This window comes from Osmerus mordax, chromosome 8 (assembly GCF_038355195.1).
Source record: "Osmerus mordax isolate fOsmMor3 chromosome 8, fOsmMor3.pri, whole genome shotgun sequence".
Classification (NCBI taxonomy): Eukaryota; Metazoa; Chordata; class Actinopteri; order Osmeriformes; family Osmeridae; genus Osmerus; species Osmerus mordax.
This window is the reverse complement of record NC_090057.1, coordinates 13675003-13700762: the sequence shown is the minus strand read 5'-3', so window position 1 is coordinate 13700762 and position 25760 is coordinate 13675003. Positions and strand designations below refer to the sequence as shown.

The 25760-nt window shown below is 39.4% G+C and overlaps 3 protein-coding genes across 3 annotated transcripts; all 3 read left to right on the top strand.

Annotated features, from left to right (window-relative positions):
* Positions 1-240: 240 nt before the first annotated feature.
* Positions 241-6594, top strand: LOC136947575 (vitelline membrane outer layer protein 1-like). The gene is made up of 5 exons (XM_067241690.1): positions 241-586; positions 5121-5353; positions 5520-5632; positions 5927-6233; positions 6444-6594. Exons 2-5 carry the CDS (start codon positions 5138-5140, stop codon positions 6447-6449), a joined length of 642 nt encoding a protein of 213 aa, XP_067097791.1. The 5' UTR covers positions 241-586; positions 5121-5137; the 3' UTR covers positions 6450-6594.
* Positions 6595-14553: 7959 nt separating this feature from the next.
* On the top strand, positions 14554-16018 carry LOC136947576 (vitelline membrane outer layer protein 1-like). The gene is made up of 4 exons (XM_067241691.1): positions 14554-14777; positions 14944-15056; positions 15351-15657; positions 15868-16018. Exons 1-4 carry the CDS (start codon positions 14562-14564, stop codon positions 15871-15873), a joined length of 642 nt encoding a protein of 213 aa, XP_067097792.1. The 5' UTR covers positions 14554-14561; the 3' UTR covers positions 15874-16018.
* Positions 16019-23983: 7965 nt separating this feature from the next.
* LOC136947887 (vitelline membrane outer layer protein 1-like) lies at positions 23984-25448 on the top strand. Its single transcript, XM_067242123.1, has 4 exons — positions 23984-24207; positions 24374-24486; positions 24781-25087; positions 25298-25448. Exons 1-4 carry the CDS (start codon positions 23992-23994, stop codon positions 25301-25303), a joined length of 642 nt encoding a protein of 213 aa, XP_067098224.1. The 5' UTR covers positions 23984-23991; the 3' UTR covers positions 25304-25448.
* The last annotated feature ends 312 nt before the right edge of the window (positions 25449-25760 follow it).

Sequence of the window (25760 nt, the reverse complement as noted above, 5' to 3'; positions counted from 1 at the left end):
AACCCCCCCCCCCCTCCCCTAAAAATGGTATGAGTCGTTTTTTGTTTAGCGATGTCATTTATTGATGTAAGTTTAAGCTAATACTAATGTCAGAGTAGGCTACATTTCGTTGCCATGCCAGCAACTGTTCAGAAATCGGGATATCAGAAAAGAAAAAGAAGGAGAGAGCTAGCAAGGGCATTAGACCCCAAAATAAAAGTAATAAATATTGTTTTCCAGTCAACTCCGAAAGATGCTCCCAGACAGGCTGCAGAGACAAGCAGCAGTGGCCACGATGCTAGCCAAGAGGAAGCTAGTTTGAGCAAAGCTGACACTGAGAAAGCGCATGTTCTGCGTTGCTCGTATTGCTATGAAGATATTCTGCACTTTACCTGTAACTGTGGCAGGAGGAGAAAGGTCCTTCAGTAAACTCAAAATCATAAAAATGACCTGCGCTCCACAGTGAGCCAGGAGAGGCTCAATCACCTGGCAATACTTGCCATTGACTGTGAAATGGCTAAACAAATTGACTTCAAATACATTTGAAAAGACTTTGCATCCAAAAAGACAAGGAAGATGGCTGTATAATAGGCAAAGATGAAGACAGGTAAATTGCATTTTATACTAGAAAATGTGGTGTGAGTGTAGCAGATCTCAGTGTGTCAAATTGTTATTTGATGTGTGTGTGTGTGTGTCTGGCCCGGCGCCACACAAGTTGTTAAGGCCTTTCAGTTTTATTTATTCAACTTTATGTTTAAGTTTTATGTATAAAGATGTATTTGTTTTGCTATAATGTAGCTCCAATCACGGAGTAGCAGTCTCTCTCAGTTTACATGTTTTATGTAGTAGAGAGAGAGCACACAGGCGCATGCGTTAATATAAGTAAAGCTTTACTTTCGTTAAAGACCTATGGGGGAGCCCATTCACTGGACCTTTTCAAGGGCCCAGCAATTTCTAGGGGCGGGGAGCGGGAGGCGGGAGGGAGGGAGGGATATACACATATGCCTCAGACAAATTGGTCATTGTTTTCTAATGTGGAGTTGTGAGCAGAGATGAAATTACGTAAGGGATAATGCCCTACGAGGTGTCCAATATCACCTGATAATGGACGATGCGGAGGCGTGAACCGTCCGACGCGCACCTCGAAGGGCATTATCCCGCTTATACCATCGTCACTTGCCAACGATTTTTTTTTACAAATATTAATATATGTTTTCAGGCGTTTTGCAAAAGAAATCTAACGTTTTTTAACGTTAGCCAACTCTGATATTTTATAGTCCGCTCAGGTCATAGAACCAACACCGGCTTTCCCTTGGCTATTAGCCCGAAAGCTAACGTTATGCTAGCAAGATTCAGAGGCAATAACATTGTGTACGGTTGACAAACAGTAAATATAATTTTACAGTATGTTTGACAATAAGATTTGCTAGCTAACCAGCCATGTCACTGTCCCAAAATCAATATCAAGATTTTCACGAACAAAGTATCGGCCATAGTACGGCCGCAGCCTGTGGAGCGAGTTGAATAGCAAATGGATGTGAGATGACCGCATCAAAGTTGACATTTTCTCCAAACAGTAATTATTATTTGACAGTATATTTAACAACATGACTAGCCAGCTATCGAGCCATGTCATTGTCCCCAAATAAAATCAAGATTTTTAAGAAGAAAATAATCGGCCATGTGTAGAGTTGCTGCTACTGCTACCGCAGCCTGTCTGCAGTAGATTGACCAGCGAGGTGAATAGTGAATGGGATGTCAGATGAGCGGTTAAGTGACACTGACACACTACATTCAGAAAAGTAAACATTTTCAAATAGGTTAAAATAAATATTGAAGTCACTCATTGTTGTAAATAGCATTGGCGATTTTAGACCCCTTTTAGGGTCGTAAAGGGGCTTTTAGGGTTTAGCTCCTCCCAAGGTTTCTTTTATTTTACCTTACTATATATATTCAAGTAATCTGTAGTTGTATTTCACCGACATCTTAATCATAGACTGCATCATGGGTACTGTGGATTAGTGTTATAAATGTATTGAAAGATGGAAGGAGTGGTAAATTATACAGTGGTGGTAAATAAAACTGTCAATGAACTACAGTGTGTTCTTTATCAGATGGCAGCAAATACATTATTTTATTTTTACACCTGAGATGGTGCAATGAAAACTTTCCCTGTAAAGTGAATTTTGAGTTTGCCAAAACACATCATAAAAAAGAAGAAGTATTGCTTAAACACACATTGGCGGAAATCCCAGGGGGATGGGGGGACACGACCCCCCCCCCCCCCCTCCGTAAATAGTTGTACGGTTGTAAAATCAAAGCAAGAATGGTCAAGGTAAAGATAAATGAAATATATATTTTATATCATTGCACATGAATGAAATCCATTACAAGGCAAACATGTTACAAAATGAACGTTTTAAATCTTACCTACTCTACCATGGTTATTGTAAATCAGAGGGAGACAGAGTAAGAGGTGAGCAAGGAGAATGAGTAGGACATGTCAGAGCTGAGGAGAAGACCTCAAGAGAGGAAGAATCCACAGAATAATGCTTCACAATTCCCTTTATACCAAACGATTATCTGTAGGACAACCAAACAAATCACATCTTGACCCTTACTTATCAACATATGACTAGCAATGCGACAGTATTGCCAGACCTGTTCGTCTGTCAATGTTGTCCGTATTGTTTTGATACGGGAACAATGGGCCTCATTCACTAAATGTTCTTAAGAACAAATTTAAGAAATAACTTAGGAAGATATTGGTGAATGAGGCCCATTGATACCAAGCAATGCACGAGTAGGCTATAGGCGATATTAGGCTACAGCATGCCATACACACTTCGGTTGTGGATAGTACTTCCATGCGTGGAAAAATACATTGTTATGTCTACAAAATTATTTTAGATATAGTATAAATTTAGCTAGCTTGCAAATCCTGAGAATAGCCTACCGAAGTTGAATTGTCGTTAGTGATGCTAGCTAACGTTGGTTTGCTAGCTGTATATAACATTTCACTGGGTCTTGCAGCTGTTTGATTTACTGAAATTATTATGAAATGTTCTACTAGCCATTTGCCTACTTTAGCAAGTCACTGTATTTCTAAGCCCTGATAGTGTAACTGAGACGACACAGTAAATAATTCCTCTTTCAATAAGCCCCCATTCCAGTGTTGAGCATTAAATTAGCTGCACGCCCTTACAAAAAATACGTATATTTCAAGTTTAATTTGTAAGTATACTTAAGTATAAAAAGTATACTATTATCATGGTACCTAAAGTATACTAGCAGTGTACTTATTTATATACTATTTTTGTACTAAGTAAACTGAATTGGCCCACTTTTTAGGTCATTTAGTACACTTTAAAGTACACTTATAATGTATTTGAAGTTTACTTTTGAATACTGTAAAGTAGCCTGTGTAGTGCACTTTTAGTTTATGAAGTATACTTCTTAAAGTACTTCAAAATATACTTTGGAATACTTTCAAGTGCACTTTCAATTAATGTAAGTACTTCAAGAAGTAAACTTAATAAATGTCCATTTACTATGATTTACTATAATATTTATATGTTTAGGGGCCCCTCTAACGCCACCGATCTTGCATCACTTGACGAGAACGGGGGCCCTCGCCAAGTGACACTTATTATTACCTGAAAGAAGCTAATTCCTGCATATGGTCTCATATTGCTTTAAATCAGCTCTTCTTATAAACGTAACAGTCATTTAACTCATGGTTACAATGGTAAACCAGCACAACAATGACAATTACCACGCAACAAAACACTACATTCTAAGCAGACACAATAAAAAAAACTAAATTCATGAAGTTACATTTGTATTTCGAACAAATGGCAAATTTATCAGCAAATTTTAACACTATTTACCGCCTTGCATCATGGGAATTGACCAGCCAATGAGCCACTCTATCTTCATTTTTTCACGTTGTTATTTTGTACTTCAGTCAGTTTGACAGTATAACCTTCAAATGCATAATGCAACCCTTCTGTCTGCTTCTTTCTCAAGTAGTTTTTTCCATTAACACTCCAATTGATAATTATTAGTATTGTATAAGAGTATAGGGCTTCAAAATGTTTTGGCTGTAATTAAGGTTACAGCTTCAGTAACAAAAAGGTTTCAATGTGCAATGCATAAACATGACTAATTAGAATATACAAGATGGATCTAAAAAATGTAACTTGTAATGTACTTTAAAAGTATTTTGACTGTTTTTGCTGTATAATAAAAGAAAACGTAGCCTACATCCTACTCCAGAAGAAATGTATACAATTTTTTGTTTCTAAGTATACTTCTTATAAGTATATCAAAAGTGAACTATTTTCTAAGTATACTTCTTAAAATCATATCAAAAGTGAACTATTTTCTAAGCTTACTTCTTAAAAGTATATCAAAAGTGAACTAAAAGTGTACTATCCATTTTTTAGTACACTTATAGTATACTTTAATAGACCTTTTTTGTAAGGGAGGTCTGTAGAGATCTTGGGACGAAGCCACTTTTTTGTTCTAAAAACGGGCTATACGCCGATTCGAAATATAAGCCGTACAACCACAAGAAAACTATAAAATCAGTGTACAAGCCGCGGTTTTATTTCCAAAGAATACGGTAAATCAACTCAGGTTCACAGTTTGTTGAACTCGCTTTCTGAAATACCCCCCTGGTCTACTACCCATGCTGGTTCACAAGACTGTAAATAATTAACATATAGATAACAACACCCCCACCAGGCAGGCCACACCCAGCTCAAAAAGAGCCACCTCCCTGAAATGAGTTTTTGCAGGTTGGGATGTCTGCATTCCCTCAAATTTGTATTTCGCCCCCCCCCCCCCCCCCCCCCCCCCCCATATGGTGACTCCATAGCTACGGCCTTGCTCTCTAGTTCATATCAGCTTTACTGGAACCGAAAAGTCAAGGATTCCCATTTTACAGTAAATCAAGTCAGAGACCAGGGTTAGGTTCAGTTTGTTGAACTTGCTTACTGGAATACCCCCCTGTTCTACTACCCATGCTTGTAAAAAGACTGTTATTTATATGTTAATTATTTACAATGTGGAGGCCACATTAGGCCAGGTCAAGCTATAAGAGATATCAGTTCTCAGTTGGCTTTCTGTGTCTTCAGGCTGAGAGACTGTAAACATGGCCATCTTTCTCCCAATTGCTGTGGTCCTTGCTACGTTGTCCCCTGGCCTCTCTGCATCTGTGGAGATTACGTCCGTAGAGCGTGCAGGCACAGCATACAGTAGCAGACCCTACTCATCTGTGCTTACCGTGTCCAATGGAGAGAAGTTTGGGAAGTGGAAATGGCCTGAGATGTGTCCTGACACGTTCTATGCTGTTGGGTTCAGTCTGAGGGTAAAAACTATGTATTGTGTGTGTGTCAATTTACAAATTGCAAGTTTGTGAGAGTTTGGTTCAAATGTTTGTCAGTTTTGGAATCAATACAGTTGTGCATAGAAGTAACCCACACTACTATTTGGGTTAATTTCATGCTAGCATGTGTCTATCTACTCTCTTTCAGGTGCAACCTCATCAATATTCTAGTGATGACACTTCCCTCAATGGCATTCGTCTCATTTGTGCCAAAGCCGAGGACAGGCGCTACCTTCATACAATCGAGTCTCACATTGGATAGTAAGATAACACTTTAACTCTTACGGACTTGTTAAACTTCTTTGTAAACTTTAGCCTTTTGCCTTGTGTGAGTAGTTTAAATGTAAGGTACAGGTCAGGCTTCGGTCTGATCATGTAATTTCTTTGTAAAAATGTTGTTAAGATATGAGAATTGAGGAAACTTGAGTAACTTTACCTGTATATCCCCGGTAATTCACCAAAAGAGCACCCTTTGTCTGTTCCATGCTATTGATCTCTTTTAGCTCATTTACCTTTTTCCCCCTCTCCCTTCCCCATTGTACTCATTGTCTCAAGCTATGGTGACTGGTCGAGCCCTCAGTATTGCCCCACGGGAACACTCGTCTCCTTCCAGCTGCGTGTGGAGCCACACCGGGGCATATTTGATGACGACACTGCCGTCAATAACATCAAATTCCGCTGCAGCAGCGACCCAGTTCTGGAGGGTAACGGCAATGAGTGGGGAGAATACGGCACCTGGAGCCAGGAATGTCGCAATGGGGGCATCTGCGGCATTGAAACCAAGATGGACGAGTACAAGAGTTGGCTGCTCGACCACACATCTCTCAATGACGTGCGTTTCCACTGTTGCTCCCAATCCCAGGTAAAACAAACATGAAGATTGTAGTTTGTTGGTATTTATGGATTTCTACACATTTTTATGTTAGATGGCTTTTATTTAAAGCCATTTAAGTAAATTAATCGAGCATAGAGCATATACTGTATTGATGCCCCTGAAAGAAACATATACCCCTGTAAATACTTGAATTGTTCATTTTGACCTTGTTATAATTAGCATGATGCTTTTTTCCAGAAATGATCTGTGAGTAACAGATCGTGAACCACCTCAACCTGGAACACAAACTTGGACCAAACGGTTGTATTTTGCGTTGTTACTGACAATGATTGCTTCCAGTAAACTTTTTTGGAATGAGTCATTTTCCCCTAAATAAATGTTAAACTTATTTACGTTTTCTTGGCATGTTTTCAGTTAGCAGATGGTACTGTTTCACTGTTTGAATCGCAATTCTATCTGAGATGCCGGGGACAACGTTGTTAATAGTTTCAAAAGGGGTTCTAATGAATTAATGCAATATGAGTAGGCTAAATGATTGCAAATGACTGCACTTCATGCAGGCGACGCCGGCACTGCATGAAGTGGAACTCACATATTCAGAGGCCTGTTCCATAAAGGCCGCTCAAAAAAGTTGGACTTAAAGTCCCAAACCTGACTTGAATTAGTTTAATTAGTCATTACTCCTACTAATTCAAGTCAGATTTAAGTAGTCAAGCTAATTGCGCGTGCACCCTATTCTTAAGCAGCCCGAGAGGTAAAACATGGATCATACAATCCACCACGGCAAAAGCAATGCACACGGCCACGTGACTTCTTCCAGAAAGAATGTTCCCTTTAAGCCGTGTACTATGACAGCTCTCATCCACCGCTTCATCAAAATAAAATGACACGCCATGATTGACGTGAACGATAGGCTACGTAGGTTGAGGTCCTTATTTAGACCTTTACTTCATTGATTAAAAAACAGACACCCTGTAAAAACATCAAAATGGATTGAAATATAAATAGCCTACTATTAATCAATACATTATCCAGTAACCTAACTTTTTAACATGGTTTTTGTGTCGGGAAAATGGAGGATATGGATTTTAGGTTCGTTGTGCAATTGTAGGCTACTGTTAACAATTATATAGCTATGATAATTATACTTGGATAATTTAGATTGAGATATACGTAGGCTTATGCCTGATGCCTAAACATTTGAAATCACAAACTACCATAGCCATACATTTAACGGCTATGGTGTGTATCAAATCATTGTTCATAATTTCTTAATGCATTAGGCTAAATGTTGTTGTTGCTAAATGTTGTTATTTAAGTTGATTTTCTATAAATGTAGCCTACATACTGAACTGATGAGATAACCCCCACAAGACCAAACCCCATGAAGCAGTGGCGGCCGGGACTTTGCAGAGGCCCCCCCGCAAAGTTGGAGCTCGAGGCCCCTCCCCTAAATCCACTCAAAATGTATCTCCATCCTATCTTATACATTGCTGTCTTCCTTTAAATATAGCCTATATTCACCAATGTGAGAGAAATAAAAAAGTAAAAAAATAACAAAAGCACAATAGCAGCCTATTTGTGTGGCATTCTGCGGAAACCGTCGGATGTCGCGGCCGCGCGGTCATTGCTGGCTATAAGCCATAAAAGATCGAAAATTGTTTTCTGTCAAAATTTAGATTTTTGATGTTTTCTATAGTTAACACCCTAAACTTCATTGTAATGTACAAAAAGTATAGCTTCTGAAAAACTGTTAATTTCAACGTTTTTTGGACATGTCAGCTAGCAAGATTTCCAAGCCATTTCAAATCAAATGCTCAGTTTGCTTGCTCTTTTGAGTGCTGCAGCAGCCCCAAACAACTGATCAATGAAGTCAGGCTGTTAAACTTAAAAATAACTTGCTGAGAAGTTATTAATGTAGCCTATACTTAAACTGACATTTACATTCACAACGTGATTACGAACAAAAGGATTTACTTTCCATATTCGACACAGAATTAGAATGAAAGTGGAGTGGAATGCAATTTTCTCGGTTATCACTTTATTGACACAGGTCAACTTTAAAATTATGTAACTTCAGTTGTGATAAAGACATCTGAGTGATTTAAACATATTTGTATTCAGGATAGTTTGTAGTTTCCAAATATGTATAATACCCAGAAAGACCCAAATGTTCACGATGTGAAGAGTTTCCGCAGGCCGCCACACATTTGTCATTGTTCAAAACCAAAGACAGCACTAGCCTTCTGATAGTTCAGCACCAAGGATAGCATCGTCGAAATAACACACAATCAATGGAGGAAAGGAAAACATTTATTCTTGCCAATAAGTAGGCTAAGCAAGTATATTTATTGTTGGTTGCTGGTGAAGACGTGCTGCTGCTAGCTACCTGCGGCTGCGGTAGTGTTTCGTCTGGAGATGTTGATAATATTCCTCTCTGGCTGGTCTAAATAAGTGTGTAATCTTCGGGTGTTTTGCTCGAGCTTATTCAGACAACAGTTTATTGCTGCGCTTTTGAGCACCGCGTGTATATTTTCTTTTACTCATGTCTCTACCGTCATCTAGCAGAATGTAGCCTAATGATTAGCATTTTTTAAATGTGCGCGTTCAATAGGCGTAATGGCCCAAAAGGCACGTAAGATACGCAAAAGCCATTGTTGCCAGATTCAGGGATTTTGAGACTATTTAGCCTATTTAGATCTGTTACGTTGCCTACATTACGGAATTCCTTTACCTGGCAGTTGAAACTTGGGGCTCTAAATGAGCGCCCTCAAAGTGTTTTCCTTGTTTTTTTTTATATATTTTTTTTTATATAGGCCTAGTCTGTTTTTTGATATGCAGGGCGGGGCCCTTAGGGCGTGGGGGCCCCCCGCCTTGCGGGGGCTGCGGGGGCTTCCCAGCCGCCACTGCCATGAAGACCAACAGACGCCGGACGGGAAGAATCCTGATTAAAAGTTTGTCCCACTACCCTTACCCTGACATCCGTCATTAAAGGACAATTTATGTTAACGCTAAATGTCTCTGAGTCCTATTTCATTGTAAATCATGCCTTCAAGGCCCCTGGGTTGCTACAACGTCACTTAGTATTTGGAATTGTAAATGAGCAGCAACAAATGTATGGTTTTAAATCTATGCAATCTTCATAAATAATGAGTATTCATACCTATTTAAATTACCGAAATATTACTTGTAAAATGTAAGTTAAAAAAAACGCACCCATCTGCAACTGAGCAAGCACACATCACAATTTCCCCAGAAATTGTACCCTCTCTAGTTAGACACGCATCACTTTGCCGACACTGTCTGCTATCAGCCTTTACTGAGACGGCTGGTGGATATAACTTCTTAACTGCTCCTTTCAAAGGCCTGGCCCGCCAATCCGTTCGCCTGGGGAGAACACGTAGCTGTGTTTATCTGATCAATATCTAACCTGAACACAAGCCCTGAAAGCTGATCATTGGGGGGGGGGGAATCCAGGGCTATTGGGTTGGTAAATGAAGTGCTGTTTCCTATCTCAGGTTCCTACAACAGCCGCAGTAGCGTAGAACCACACACCACCTTGTTCAGGCTGTACTGTACTGAGACTGACTGTGCTGCTCCCAGTCTACCCTGGTTGTATGTGTTCCAGGGCATCTGTGTTTTAAAATAGGGTGGGTCTAAACAACAAAATGGACAATCTCCATGACACAGTGGACTAGTATGGATAGACTGCATGTTAGTAATATTAACCCACACCAGAGTTGCTTTCATCTATTAGGCCCACTATGATGTCATAAGAATAACCATAGAAATCGGAATGGACTGGAATGCAATTCTGACACAAGACACATACAAGTTACTAATCAGTCAGATGCGTTTGAACACTTGATGAACATGTTTTTGGAGATGGTGAAATGATCAGGACTTGAAAATGATTCTCAGCAAGATGCTACCCAAGTTTGGGTGCAACCGTATACACCCTTTAGTGTGGAGTGCCGGAGTGGCCTTAACAGCAGTTGGGGCTGTTTATATCTATCAGTGGTACTGCAGACCCACACCTGAGGAAGGTATGAAGATAACTGTGTTAAAAATGTTATTTTTTCTTTCTAGTACACTAATGATATACAGCTCACATGACTTGGGAAACATTCAATTTATAACCCTAACAAATCCACAACAGGAAAGTATTTATTTTCTTGAAGGTATAGGTTATTAGACAGCATATTTCTGTGTCAATTGTACACCTAAAGTGTTAATGTGACTTTCCAAGATGTCGATATAGTCTCAATTAAAACTGCAATTCAACTATGACTTTGAGCCCACTGTATATTGGTTTACTTCATTACTAACACTGTGTTTGTTCTTTAATCCTCCTCAAGAGGATCTTCCCATTACTTCTGATTATCAGGACGTCTCAACAGCTGAAACACCTCAAGTAAAGTTACATTTTTGCTTTCACACAATTCCCTACTTTGAAAATGAAATGTAGAAACTTGAATGGCAGTGTTAGGTCATAACTTTCCATGTTCTATGTGTCCTGGCAGGCTATTAACGAGGAGAATGGCAAGCTCATGCTTTTTGTGTACAGCCCACTGTACTGTGGCCCTGTCACCATCTACAGGGTGAGAATCCAGTCCCTTCATCTAATCATTTGATAGCAGATGTAGATTTTTCTCTGAAGGCTTGACTTGAACAGAATCTGTGTTTTCTGTGTTATAGGGGGTCAGTGAGACAAGCGGACAGCTGCTTCCATGGAGATACAGTCCTTTATACTGTGGGCCAGTGGTTCTGTTCTCTGTAAGCAACACTGCGTGTTTCAATACAATTAACACATTTGTAGAAATCAAGGATTGAACTCAGCATTTGGCTTTTTCTGAAGGAAATGTTGTATCCATTCCCTTTTTGTTTACTGTTATAGGGGGTCAGTGAGACAAGCGGACAGCTGCTTCCATGGAGATACAGTCCTTTATACTGTGGGCCAGTGGTTCTGTTCTCTGTAAGCAACACTATTTGCATGTTTCAATTCAATTAACACATTTATATAAATCAAGGATTGAACTCTCAGCATTTGGCTTTTTCTGAATGAAATGTTGTATCCATTGCCTTTTTGTTTACTGTTATAGGGGGTCAGTGAGACAAGCGGACAGCTGCTTCCATGGAGATACAGTCCTTTATACTGTGGGCCAGTGGTTCTGTTCTCTGTAAGCAACACTGCATGTTTCAATACAATTAACACATTTACAGAAATGAAGGATTGCACTTTTAACTCTCAGCATGTGGCTTTTCTGAATGATGTATCCATTTCCTCCCAATCCCCGATGTTGTTGTGTGTCCAGGAAGCCAGTGAGGATGAGCAGCAGCTGTTGCCATGGAGACCCTTGTACTGTGGGCCTGTGGTCCTGTTCCAGGTCACTATTATCTTCTATATATCTCAACACAACCACTCAAAAGCTGTCTGATAGAAAAGAAAGTACAGAAAGTAGATTTTGAGAGTACACTCATTTGATCAGAGCCTTTTCAGCTAAATCATGTCTGATACTGATTGTAAAAGAGTGACTTGTAAACTTGAGTGATCGATGTCTGCAGGGCCTTCCAGAGTCTGGTCCACTGGTGCTGGGAGACGACTGTAACCAGTTTGCATTTCAGTTCTCTTTCAGGACCCACTTTGAGGTCAGTGTGAATGGGATCTCATCACTATGGCTACTAAAATGACAGTAGTATGATAGGGATGAATGTTGTCAACAGTTTATTAAGAAGGAGAGGTTGATAGACTCATTGAAGAACATCCCTAACGTAAATGCATGCAGACATGTGACCTGACTCAGCTGTGTTTGGACTGTGTAGCAATTCTTGGTGAAGACTCATCATATATGGATGACCCGAGGCCCAACCACTCAACTGTGGTGGAGTGATCTGGTTGAGAGGACCAGAGTGGATCACCAGGTAATGTGTTTGCTTGTTATTAACGTTATACTCTGTCATAGCAACCCATAGAACATTTCTTTTCAAATAAGTTGTCAAGAAAGTGTAACTTAATGTTCAACTTTTTCATTGGTGAAGGGTGCTCCAGTTTACAAATCTGTCACCAAGTACATCACAGGAGTTAAGGTAAGTTATTCCTTCATGTATTACATTTATATATGCATGAATACTATAAATACATGTTATTGTATAATTATGACAAGATAATCCTTATTAAAGTGTTATTTTCTTCTTGACTGTAGCTGGTAGGAGCTGCTGTAGAGAAATACATGTCTTCCAGCTGCAAGCAAAACACCCACTTCACCCAGTTTGATGGCTTTACCTACTTTAGCAAGTCACTGTATTTCTAAGCCCTGATAGTGTAACTGAGACGACACAGTAAATAATTCCTCTTTCAATAAGCCCCCATTCCAGTGTTGAGCATTAAATTAGCTGCACGCCCTTACAAAAAATACGTATATTTCAAGTTTAATTTGTAAGTATACTTAAGTATAAAAAGTATACTATTATCATGGTACCTAAAGTATACTAGCAGTGTACTTATTTATATACTATTTTTGTACTAAGTAAACTGAATTGGCCCACTTTTTAGGTCATTTAGTACACTTTAAAGTACACTTATAATGTATTTGAAGTTTACTTTTGAATACTGTAAAGTAGCCTGTGTAGTGCACTTTTAGTTTATGAAGTATACTTCTTAAAGTACTTCAAAATATACTTTGGAATACTTTCAAGTGCACTTTCAATTAATGTAAGTACTTCAAGAAGTAAACTTAATAAATGTCCATTTACTATGATTTACTATAATATTTATATGTTTAGGGGCCCCTCTAACGCCACCGATCTTGCATCACTTGACGAGAACGGGGGCCCTCGCCAAGTGACACTTATTATTACCTGAAAGAAGCTAATTCCTGCATATGGTCTCATATTGCTTTAAATCAGCTCTTCTTATAAACGTAACAGTCATTTAACTCATGGTTACAATGGTAAACCAGCACAACAATGACAATTACCACGCAACAAAACACTACATTCTAAGCAGACACAATAAAAAAAACTAAATTCATGAAGTTACATTTGTATTTCGAACAAATGGCAAATTTATCAGCAAATTTTAACACTATTTACCGCCTTGCATCATGGGAATTGACCAGCCAATGAGCCACTCTATCTTCATTTTTTCACGTTGTTATTTTGTACTTCAGTCAGTTTGACAGTATAACCTTCAAATGCATAATGCAACCCTTCTGTCTGCTTCTTTCTCAAGTAGTTTTTTCCATTAACACTCCAATTGATAATTATTAGTATTGTATAAGAGTATAGGGCTTCAAAATGTTTTGGCTGTAATTAAGGTTACAGCTTCAGTAACAAAAAGGTTTCAATGTGCAATGCATAAACATGACTAATTAGAATATACAAGATGGATCTAAAAAATGTAACTTGTAATGTACTTTAAAAGTATTTTGACTGTTTTTGCTGTATAATAAAAGAAAACGTAGCCTACATCCTACTCCAGAAGAAATGTATACAATTTTTTGTTTCTAAGTATACTTCTTATAAGTATATCAAAAGTGAACTATTTTCTAAGTATACTTCTTAAAATCATATCAAAAGTGAACTATTTTCTAAGCTTACTTCTTAAAAGTATATCAAAAGTGAACTAAAAGTGTACTATCCATTTTTTAGTACACTTATAGTATACTTTAATAGACCTTTTTTGTAAGGGAGGTCTGTAGAGATCTTGGGACGAAGCCACTTTTTTGTTCTAAAAACGGGCTATACGCCGATTCGAAATATAAGCCGTACAACCACAAGAAAACTATAAAATCAGTGTACAAGCCGCGGTTTTATTTCCAAAGAATACGGTAAATCAACTCAGGTTCACAGTTTGTTGAACTCGCTTTCTGAAATACCCCCCTGGTCTACTACCCATGCTGGTTCACAAGACTGTAAATAATTAACATATAGATAACAACACCCCCACCAGGCAGGCCACACCCAGCTCAAAAAGAGCCACCTCCCTGAAATGAGTTTTTGCAGGTTGGGATGTCTGCATTCCCTCAAATTTGTATTTCGCCGCCCCCCCCCCCCCCCCCCCATATGGTGACTCCATAGCTACGGCCTTGCTCTCTAGTTCATATCAGCTTTACTGGAACCGAAAAGTCAAGGATTCCCATTTTACAGTAAATCAAGTCAGAGACCAGGGTTAGGTTCAGTTTGTTGAACTTGCTTACTGGAATACCCCCCTGTTCTACTACCCATGCTTGTAAAAAGACTGTTATTTATATGTTAATTATTTACAATGTGGAGGCCACATTAGGCCAGGTCAAGCTATAAGAGATATCAGTTCTCAGTGTGCTTTCTGTGTCTTCAGGCTGAGAGACTGTAAACATGGCCATCTTTCTCCCAATTGCTGTGGTCCTTGCTACGTTGTCCCCTGGCCTCTCTGCATCTGTGGAGATTACGTCCGTAGAGCGTGCAGGCACAGCATACAGTAGCAGACCCTACTCATCTGTGCTTACCGTGTCCAATGGAGAGAAGTTTGGGAAGTGGAAATGGCCTGAGATGTGTCCTGACACGTTCTATGCTGTTGGGTTCAGTCTGAGGGTAAAAACTATGTATTGTGTGTGTGTCAATTTACAAATTGCAAGTTTGTGAGAGTTTGGTTCAAATGTTTGTCAGTTTTGGAATCAATACAGTTGTGCATAGAAGTAACCCACACTACTATTTGGGTTAATTTCATGCTAGCATGTGTCTATCTACTCTCTTTCAGGTGCAACCTCATCAATATTCTAGTGATGACACTTCCCTCAATGGCATTCGTCTCATTTGTGCCAAAGCCGAGGACAGGCGCTACCTTCATACAATCGAGTCTCACATTGGATAGTAAGATAACACTTTAACTCTTACGGACTTGTTAAACTTCTTTGTAAACTTTAGCCTTTTGCCTTGTGTGAGTAGTTTAAATGTAAGGTACAGGTCAGGCTTCGGTCTGATCATGTAATTTCTTTGTAAAAATGTTGTTAAGATATGAGAATTGAGGAAACTTGAGTAACTTTACCTGTATATCCCCGGTAATTCACCAAAAGAGCACCCTTTGTCTGTTCCATGCTATTGATCTCTTTTAGCTCATTTACCTTTTTCCCCCTCTCCCTTCCCCATTGTACTCATTGTCTCAAGCTATGGTGACTGGTCGAGCCCTCAGTATTGCCCCACGGGAACACTCGTCTCCTTCCAGCTGCGTGTGGAGCCACACCGGGGCATATTTGATGACGACACTGCCGTCAATAACATCAAATTCCGCTGCAGCAGCGACCCAGTTCTGGAGGGTAACGGCAATGAGTGGGGAGAATACGGCACCTGGAGCCAGGAATGTCGCAATGGGGGCATCTGCGGCATTGAAACCAAGATGGACGAGTACAAGAGTTGGCTGCTCGACCACACATCTCTCAATGACGTGCGTTTCCACTGTTGCTCCCAATCCCAGGTAAAACAAACATGAAGATTGTAGTTTGTTGGTATTTATGGATTTCTACACATTTTTATGTTAGATGGCTTTTATTTAAAGCCATTTAAGTAAATTAATCGAGCATAGAGCATATACTGTATTGATGCCCCTGAAAGAAACATATACCCCTGTAAATACTTGAATTGTTCATTTTGACCTTGTTATAATTAGCATGATGCTTTTTTCCAGAAATGATCTGTGAGTAACAGATCGTGAACCACCTCAACCTGGAACACAAACTTGGACCAAACGGTTGTATTTTGCGTTGTTACTGACAATGATTGCTTCCAGTAAACTTTTTTGGAATGAGTCATTTTCCCCTAAATAAATGTTAAACTTATTTACGTTTTCTTGGCATGTTTTCAGTTAGCAGATGGTACTGTTTCACTGTTTGAATCGCAATTCTATCTGAGATGCCGGGGACAACGTTGTTAATAGTTTCAAAAGGGGTTCTAATGAATTAATGCAATATGAGTAGGCTAAATGATTGCAAATGACTGCACTTCATGCAGGCGACGCCGGCACTGCATGAAGTGGAACTCACATATTCAGAGGCCTGTTCCATAAAGGCCGCTCAAAAAAGTTGGACTTAAAGTCCCAAACCTGACTTGAATTAGTTTAATTAGTCATTACTCCTACTAATTCAAGTCAGATTTAAGTAGTCAAGCTAATTGCGCGTGCACCCTATTCTTAAGCAGCCCGAGAGGTAAAACATGGATCATACAATCCACCACGGCAAAAGCAATGCACACGGCCACGTGACTTCTTCCAGAAAGAATGTTCCCTTTAAGCCGTGTACTATGACAGCTCTCATCCACCGCTTCATCAAAATAAAATGACACGCCATGATTGACGTGAACGATAGGCTACGTAGGTTGAGGTCCTTATTTAGACCTTTACTTCATTGATTAAAAAACAGACACCCTGTAAAAACATCAAAATGGATTGAAATATAAATAGCCTACTATTAATCAATACATTATCCAGTAACCTAACTTTTTAACATGGTTTTTGTGTCGGGAAAATGGAGGATATGGATTTTAGGTTCGTTGTGCAATTGTAGGCTACTGTTAACAATTATATAGCTATGATAATTATACTTGGATAATTTAGATTGAGATATACGTAGGCTTATGCCTGATGCCTAAACATTTGAAATCACAAACTACCATAGCCATACATTTAACGGCTATGGTGTGTATCAAATCATTGTTCATAATTTCTTAATGCATTAGGCTAAATGTTGTTGTTGCTAAATGTTGTTATTTAAGTTGATTTTCTATAAATGTAGCCTACATACTGAACTGATGAGATAACCCCCACAAGACCAAACCCCATGAAGCAGTGGCGGCCGGGACTTTGCAGAGGCCCCCCCGCAAAGTTGGAGCTCGAGGCCCCTCCCCTAAATCCACTCAAAATGTATCTCCATCCTATCTTATACATTGCTGTCTTCCTTTAAATATAGCCTATATTCACCAATGTGAGAGAAATAAAAAAGTAAAAAAATAACAAAAGCACAATAGCAGCCTATTTGTGTGGCATTCTGCGGAAACCGTCGGATGTCGCGGCCGCGCGGTCATTGCTGGCTATAAGCCATAAAAGATCGAAAATTGTTTTCTGTCAAAATTTAGATTTTTGATGTTTTCTATAGTTAACACCCTAAACTTCATTGTAATGTACAAAAAGTATAGCTTCTGAAAAACTGTTAATTTCAACGTTTTTTGGACATGTCAGCTAGCAAGATTTCCAAGCCATTTCAAATCAAATGCTCAGTTTGCTTGCTCTTTTGAGTGCTGCAGCAGCCCCAAACAACTGATCAATGAAGTCAGGCTGTTAAACTTAAAAATAACTTGCTGAGAAGTTATTAATGTAGCCTATACTTAAACTGACATTTACATTCACAACGTGATTACGAACAAAAGGATTTACTTTCCATATTCGACACAGAATTAGAATGAAAGTGGAGTGGAATGCAATTTTCTCGGTTATCACTTTATTGACACAGGTCAACTTTAAAATTATGTAACTTCAGTTGTGATAAAGACATCTGAGTGATTTAAACATATTTGTATTCAGGATAGTTTGTAGTTTCCAAATATGTATAATACCCAGAAAGACCCAAATGTTCACGATGTGAAGAGTTTCCGCAGGCCGCCACACATTTGTCATTGTTCAAAACCAAAGACAGCACTAGCCTTCTGATAGTTCAGCACCAAGGATAGCATCGTCGAAATAACACACAATCAATGGAGGAAAGGAAAACATTTATTCTTGCCAATAAGTAGGCTAAGCAAGTATATTTATTGTTGGTTGCTGGTGAAGACGTGCTGCTGCTAGCTACCTGCGGCTGCGGTAGTGTTTCGTCTGGAGATGTTGATAATATTCCTCTCTGGCTGGTCTAAATAAGTGTGTAATCTTCGGGTGTTTTGCTCGAGCTTATTCAGACAACAGTTTATTGCTGCGCTTTTGAGCACCGCGTGTATATTTTCTTTTACTCATGTCTCTACCGTCATCTAGCAGAACGTAGCCTAATGATTAGCATTTTTTAAATGTGCGCGTTCAATAGGCGTAATGGCCCAAAAGGCACGTAAGATACGCAAAAGCCATTGTTGCCAGATTCAGGGATTTTGAGACTATTTAGCCTATTTAGATCTGTTACGTTGCCTACATTACGGAATTCCTTTACCTGGCAGTTGAAACTTGGGGCTCTAAATGAGCGCCCTCAAAGTGTTTTCCTTGTTTTTTTTTATATATTTTTTTTTATATAGGCCTAGTCTGTTTTTTGATATGCAGGGCGGGGCCCTTAGGGCGTGGGGGCCCCCCGCCTTGCGGGGGCTGCGGGGGCTTCCCAGCCGCCACTGCCATGAAGACCAACAGACGCCGGACGGGAAGAATCCTGATTAAAAGTTTGTCCCACTACCCTTACCCTGACATCCGTCATTAAAGGACAATTTATGTTAACGCTAAATGTCTCTGAGTCCTATTTCATTGTAAATCATGCCTTCAAGGCCCCTGGGTTGCTACAACGTCACTTAGTATTTGGAATTGTAAATGAGCAGCAACAAATGTATGGTTTTAAATCTATGCAATCTTCATAAATAATGAGTATTCATACCTATTTAAATTACCGAAATATTACTTGTAAAATGTAAGTTAAAAAAAACGCACCCATCTGCAACTGAGCAAGCACACATCACAATTTCCCCAGAAATTGTACCCTCTCTAGTTAGACACGCATCACTTTGCCGACACTGTCTGCTATCAGCCTTTACTGAGACGGCTGGTGGATATAACTTCTTAACTGCTCCTTTCAAAGGCCTGGCCCGCCAATCCGTTCGCCTGGGGAGAACACGTAGCTGTGTTTATCTGATCAATATCTAACCTGAACACAAGCCCTGAAAGCTGATCATTGGGGGGGGGGGGAATCCAGGGCTATTGGGTTGGTAAATGAAGTGCTGTTTCCTATCTCAGGTTCCTACAACAGCCGCAGTAGCGTAGAACCACACACCACCTTGTTCAGGCTGTACTGTACTGAGACTGACTGTGCTGCTCCCAGTCTACCCTGGTTGTATGTGTTCCAGGGCATCTGTGTTTTAAAATAGGGTGGGTCTAAACAACAAAATGGACAATCTCCATGACACAGTGGACTAGTATGGATAGACTGCATGTTAGTAATATTAACCCACACCAGAGTTGCTTTCATCTATTAGGCCCACTATGATGTCATAAGAATAACCATAGAAATCGGAATGGACTGGAATGCAATTCTGACACAAGACACATACAAGTTACTAATCAGTCAGATGCGTTTGAACACTTGATGAACATGTTTTTGGAGATGGTGAAATGATCAGGACTTGAAAATGATTCTCAGCAAGATGCTACCCAAGTTTGGGTGCAACCGTATACACCCTTTAGTGTGGAGTGCCGGAGTGGCCTTAACAGCAGTTGGGGCTGTTTATATCTATCAGTGGTACTGCAGACCCACACCTGAGGAAGGTATGAAGATAACTGTGTTAAAAATGTTATTTTTTCTTTCTAGTACACTAATGATATACAGCTCACATGACTTGGGAAACATTCAATTTATAACCCTAACAAATCCACAACAGGAAAGTATTTATTTTCTTGAAGGTATAGGTTATTAGACAGCATATTTCTGTGTCAATTGTACACCTAAAGTGTTAATGTGACTTTCCAAGATGTCGATATAGTCTCAATTAAAACTGCAATTCAACTATGACTTTGAGCCCACTGTATATTGGTTTACTTCATTACTAACACTGTGTTTGTTCTTTAATCCTCCTCAAGAGGATCTTCCCATTACTTCTGATTATCAGGACGTCTCAACAGCTGAAACACCTCAAGTAAAGTTACATTTTTGCTTTCACACAATTCCCTACTTTGAAAATGAAATGTAGAAACTTGAATGGCAGTGTTAGGTCATAACTTTCCATGTTCTATGTGTCCTGGCAGGCTATTAACGAGGAGAATGGCAAGCTCATGCTTTTTGTGTACAGCCCACTGTACTGTGGCCCTGTCACCATCTACAGGGTGAGAATCCAGTCCCTTCATCTAATCATTTGATAGCAGATGTAGATTTTTCTCTGAAGGCTTGACTTGAACAGAATCTGTGTTTTCTGTGTTATAGGGGGTCAGTGAGACAAGCGGACAGCTGCTTCCATGGAGATACAGTCCTTTATACTGTGGGCCAGTGGTTCTGTTCTCTGTAAGCAACACTGCGTGTTTCAATACAATTAACACATTTGTAGAAATCAAGGATTGAACTCAGCATTTGGCTTTTTCTGAAGGAAATGTTGTATCCATTCCCTTTTTGTTTACTGTTATAGGGGGTCAGTGAGACAAGCGGACAGCTGCTTCCATGGAGATACAGTCCTTTATACTGTGGGCCAGTGGTTCTGTTCTCTGTAAGCAACACTATTTGCATGTTTCAATTCAATTAACACATTTATATAAATCAAGGATTGAACTCTCAGCATTTGGCTTTTTCTGAATGAAATGTTGTATCCATTGCCTTTTTGTTTACTGTTATAGGGGGTCAGTGAGACAAGCGGACAGCTGCTTCCATGGAGATACAGTCCTTTATACTGTGGGCCAGTGGTTCTGTTCTCTGTAAGCAACACTGCATGTTTCAATACAATTAACACATTTACAGAAATGAAGGATTGCACTTTTAACTCTCAGCATGTGGCTTTTCTGAATGATGTATCCATTTCCTCCCAATCCCCGATGTTGTTGTGTGTCCAGGAAGCCAGTGAGGATGAGCAGCAGCTGTTGCCATGGAGACCCTTGTACTGTGGGCCTGTGGTCCTGTTCCAGGTCACTATTATCTTCTATATATCTCAACACAACCACTCAAAAGCTGTCTGATAGAAAAGAAAGTACAGAAAGTAGATTTTGAGAGTACACTCATTTGATCAGAGCCTTTTCAGCTAAATCATGTCTGATACTGATTGTAAAAGAGTGACTTGTAAACTTGAGTGATCGATGTCTGCAGGGCCTTCCAGAGTCTGGTCCACTGGTGCTGGGAGACGACTGTAACCAGTTTGCATTTCAGTTCTCTTTCAGGACCCACTTTGAGGTCAGTGTGAATGGGATCTCATCACTATGGCTACTAAAATGACAGTAGTATGATAGGGATGAATGTTGTCAACAGTTTATTAAGAAGGAGAGGTTGATAGACTCATTGAAGAACATCCCTAACGTAAATGCATGCAGACATGTGACCTGACTCAGCTGTGTTTGGACTGTGTAGCAATTCTTGGTGAAGACTCATCATATATGGATGACCCGAGGCCCAACCACTCAACTGTGGTGGAGTGATCTGGTTGAGAGGACCAGAGTGGATCACCAGGTAATGTGTTTGCTTGTTATTAACGTTATACTCTGTCATAGCAACCCATAGAACATTTCTTTTCAAATAAGTTGTCAAGAAAGTGTAACTTAATGTTCAACTTTTTCATTGGTGAAGGGTGCTCCAGTTTACAAATCTGTCACCAAGTACATCACAGGAGTTAAGGTAAGTTATTCCTTCATGTATTACATTTATATATGCATGAATACTATAAATACATGTTATTGTATAATTATGACAAGATAATCCTTATTAAAGTGTTATTTTCTTCTTGACTGTAGCTGGTAGGAGCTGCTGTAGAGAAATACATGTCTTCCAGCTGCAAGCAAAACACCCACTTCACCCAGTTTGATGGCTTTACCTACTTTAGCAAGTCACTGTATTTCTAAGCCCTGATAGTGTAACTGAGACGACACAGTAAATAATTCCTCTTTCAATAAGCCCCCATTCCAGTGTTGAGCATTAAATTAGCTGCACGCCCTTACAAAAAATACGTATATTTCAAGTTTAATTTGTAAGTATACTTAAGTATAAAAAGTATACTATTATCATGGTACCTAAAGTATACTAGCAGTGTACTTATTTATATACTATTTTTGTACTAAGTAAACTGAATTGGCCCACTTTTTAGGTCATTTAGTACACTTTAAAGTACACTTATAATGTATTTGAAGTTTACTTTTGAATACTGTAAAGTAGCCTGTGTAGTGCACTTTTAGTTTATGAAGTATACTTCTTAAAGTACTTCAAAATATACTTTGGAATACTTTCAAGTGCACTTTCAATTAATGTAAGTACTTCAAGAAGTAAACTTAATAAATGTCCATTTACTATGATTTACTATAATATTTATATGTTTAGGGGCCCCTCTAACGCCACCGATCTTGCATCACTTGACGAGAACGGGGGCCCTCGCCAAGTGACACTTATTATTACCTGAAAGAAGCTAATTCCTGCATATGGTCTCATATTGCTTTAAATCAGCTCTTCTTATAAACGTAACAGTCATTTAACTCATGGTTACAATGGTAAACCAGCACAACAATGACAATTACCACGCAACAAAACACTACATTCTAAGCAGACACAATAAAAAAAACTAAATTCATGAAGTTACATTTGTATTTCGAACAAATGGCAAATTTATCAGCAAATTTTAACACTATTTACCGCCTTGCATCATGGGAATTGACCAGCCAATGAGCCACTCTATCTTCATTTTTTCACGTTGTTATTTTGTACTTCAGTCAGTTTGACAGTATAACCTTCAAATGCATAATGCAACCCTTCTGTCTGCTTCTTTCTCAAGTAGTTTTTTCCATTAACACTCCAATTGATAATTATTAGTATTGTATAAGAGTATAGGGCTTCAAAATGTTTTGGCTGTAATTAAGGTTACAGCTTCAGTAACAAAAAGGTTTCAATGTGCAATGCATAAACATGACTAATTAGAATATACAAGATGGATCTAAAAAATGTAACTTGTAATGTACTTTAAAAGTATTTTGACTGTTTTTGCTGTATAATAAAAGAAAACGTAGCCTACATCCTACTCCAGAAGAAATGTATACAATTTTTTGTTTCTAAGTATACTTCTTATAAGTATATCAAAAGTGAACTATTTTCTAAGTATACTTCTTAAAATCATATCAAAAGTGAACTATTTTCTAAGCTTACTTCTTAAAAGTATATCAAAAGTGAACTAAAAGTGTACTATCCATTTTTTAGTACACTTATAGTATACTTTAATAGACCTTTTTTGTAAGGGAGGTCTGTAGAGATCTTGGGACGAAGCCACTTTTTTGTTCTAAAAACGGGCTATACGCCGATTCGAAATATAAGCCGTACAACCACAAGAAAACTATAAAATCAGTGTACAAGCCGCGGTTTTATTTCCAAAGAATACGGTAAATCAACTCAGGTTCACAGTTTGTTGAACTCGCTTTCTGAAATACCCCCCTGGTCTACTACCCATGCTGGTTCACAAGACTGTAAATAATTAACATATAGATAACAACACCCCCACCAGGCAGGCCACACCCAGCTCAAAAAGAGCCACCTCCCTGAAATGAGTTTTTGCAGGTTGGGATGTCTGCATTCCCTCAAATTTGTATTTCGCCCCCCCCCCCCCCCCCCCCCCCCCCCATATGGTGACTCCATAGCTACGGCCTTGCTCTCTAGTTCATATCAGCTTTACTGGAACCGAAAAGTCAAGGATTCCCATTTTACAGTAAATCAAGTCAGAGACCAGGGTTAGGTTCAGTTTGTTGAACTTGCTTACTGGAATACCCCCCTGTTCTACTACCCATGCTTGTAAAAAGACTGTTATTTATATGTTAATTATTTACAATGTGGAGGCCACATTAGGCCAGGTCAAGCTATAAGAGATATCAGTTCTCAGTTGGCTTTCTGTGTCTTCAGGCTGAGAGACTGTAAACATGGCCATCTTTCTCCCAATTGCTGTGGTCCTTGCTACGTTGTCCCCTGGCCTCTCTGCATCTGTGGAGATTACGTCCGTAGAGCGTGCAGGCACAGCATACAGTAGCAGACCCTACTCATCTGTGCTTACCGTGTCCAATGGAGAGAAGTTTGGGAAGTGGAAATGGCCTGAGATGTGTCCTGACACGTTCTATGCTGTTGGGTTCAGTCTGAGGGTAAAAACTATGTATTGTGTGTGTGTCAATTTACAAATTGCAAGTTTGTGAGAGTTTGGTTCAAATGTTTGTCAGTTTTGGAATCAATACAGTTGTGCATAGAAGTAACCCACACTACTATTTGGGTTAATTTCATGCTAGCATGTGTCTATCTACTCTCTTTCAGGTGCAACCTCATCAATATTCTAGTGATGACACTTCCCTCAATGGCATTCGTCTCATTTGTGCCAAAGCCGAGGACAGGCGCTACCTTCATACAATCGAGTCTCACATTGGATAGTAAGATAACACTTTAACTCTTACGGACTTGTTAAACTTCTTTGTAAACTTTAGCCTTTTGCCTTGTGTGAGTAGTTTAAATGTAAGGTACAGGTCAGGCTTCGGTCTGATCATGTAATTTCTTTGTAAAAATGTTGTTAAGATATGAGAATTGAGGAAACTTGAGTAACTTTACCTGTATATCCCCGGTAATTCACCAAAAGAGCACCCTTTGTCTGTTCCATGCTATTGATCTCTTTTAGCTCATTTACCTTTTTCCCCCTCTCCCTTCCCCATTGTACTCATTGTCTCAAGCTATGGTGACTGGTCGAGCCCTCAGTATTGCCCCACGGGAACACTCGTCTCCTTCCAGCTGCGTGTGGAGCCACACCGGGGCATATTTGATGACGACACTGCCGTCAATAACATCAAATTCCGCTGCAGCAGCGACCCAGTTCTGGAGGGTAACGGCAATGAGTGGGGAGAATACGGCACCTGGAGCCAGGAATGTCGCAATGGGGGCATCTGCGGCATTGAAACCAAGATGGACGAGTACAAGAGTTGGCTGCTCGACCACACATCTCTCAATGACGTGCGTTTCCACTGTTGCTCCCAATCCCAGGTAAAACAAACATGAAGATTGTAGTTTGTTGGTATTTATGGATTTCTACACATTTTTATGTTAGATGGCTTTTATTTAAAGCCATTTAAGTAAATTAATCGAGCATAGAGCATATACTGTATTGATGCCCCTGAAAGAAACATATACCCCTGTAAATACTTGAATTGTTCATTTTGACCTTGTTATAATTAGCATGATGCTTTTTTCCAGAAATGATCTGTGAGTAACAGATCGTGAACCACCTCAACCTGGAACACAAACTTGGACCAAACGGTTGTATTTTGCGTTGTTACTGACAATGATTGCTTCCAGTAAACTTTTTTGGAATGAGTCATTTTCCCCTAAATAAATGTTAAACTTATTTACGTTTTCTTGGCATGTTTTCAGTTAGCAGATGGTACTGTTTCACTGTTTGAATCGCAATTCTATCTGAGATGCCGGGGACAACGTTGTTAATAGTTTCAAAAGGGGTTCTAATGAATTAATGCAATATGAGTAGGCTAAATGATTGCAAATGACTGCACTTCATGCAGGCGACGCCGGCACTGCATGAAGTGGAACTCACATATTCAGAGGCCTGTTCCATAAAGGCCGCTCAAAAAAGTTGGACTTAAAGTCCCAAACCTGACTTGAATTAGTTTAATTAGTCATTACTCCTACTAATTCAAGTCAG

Bases quoted from the DNA above. Each gene is read 5' to 3' on its own strand.
- LOC136947575 (XM_067241690.1), top strand. From the start codon at position 5,138: ATGGCCATCTTTCTCCCAATTGCTGTGGTCCTTGCTACGTTGTCCCCT. The intron at 5,354-5,519 runs GTAAAAACTATG...ACTCTCTTTCAG, and splicing joins CTGTTGGGTTCAGTCTGAGG to GTGCAACCTCATCAATATTC. The intron at 5,633-5,926 runs GTAAGATAACAC...CATTGTCTCAAG, and splicing joins ATCGAGTCTCACATTGGATA to CTATGGTGACTGGTCGAGCC.
- LOC136947576 (XM_067241691.1), top strand. From the start codon at position 14,562: ATGGCCATCTTTCTCCCAATTGCTGTGGTCCTTGCTACGTTGTCCCCT. The intron at 14,778-14,943 runs GTAAAAACTATG...ACTCTCTTTCAG, and splicing joins CTGTTGGGTTCAGTCTGAGG to GTGCAACCTCATCAATATTC. The intron at 15,057-15,350 runs GTAAGATAACAC...CATTGTCTCAAG, and splicing joins ATCGAGTCTCACATTGGATA to CTATGGTGACTGGTCGAGCC.
- LOC136947887 (XM_067242123.1), top strand. From the start codon at position 23,992: ATGGCCATCTTTCTCCCAATTGCTGTGGTCCTTGCTACGTTGTCCCCT. The intron at 24,208-24,373 runs GTAAAAACTATG...ACTCTCTTTCAG, and splicing joins CTGTTGGGTTCAGTCTGAGG to GTGCAACCTCATCAATATTC. The intron at 24,487-24,780 runs GTAAGATAACAC...CATTGTCTCAAG, and splicing joins ATCGAGTCTCACATTGGATA to CTATGGTGACTGGTCGAGCC.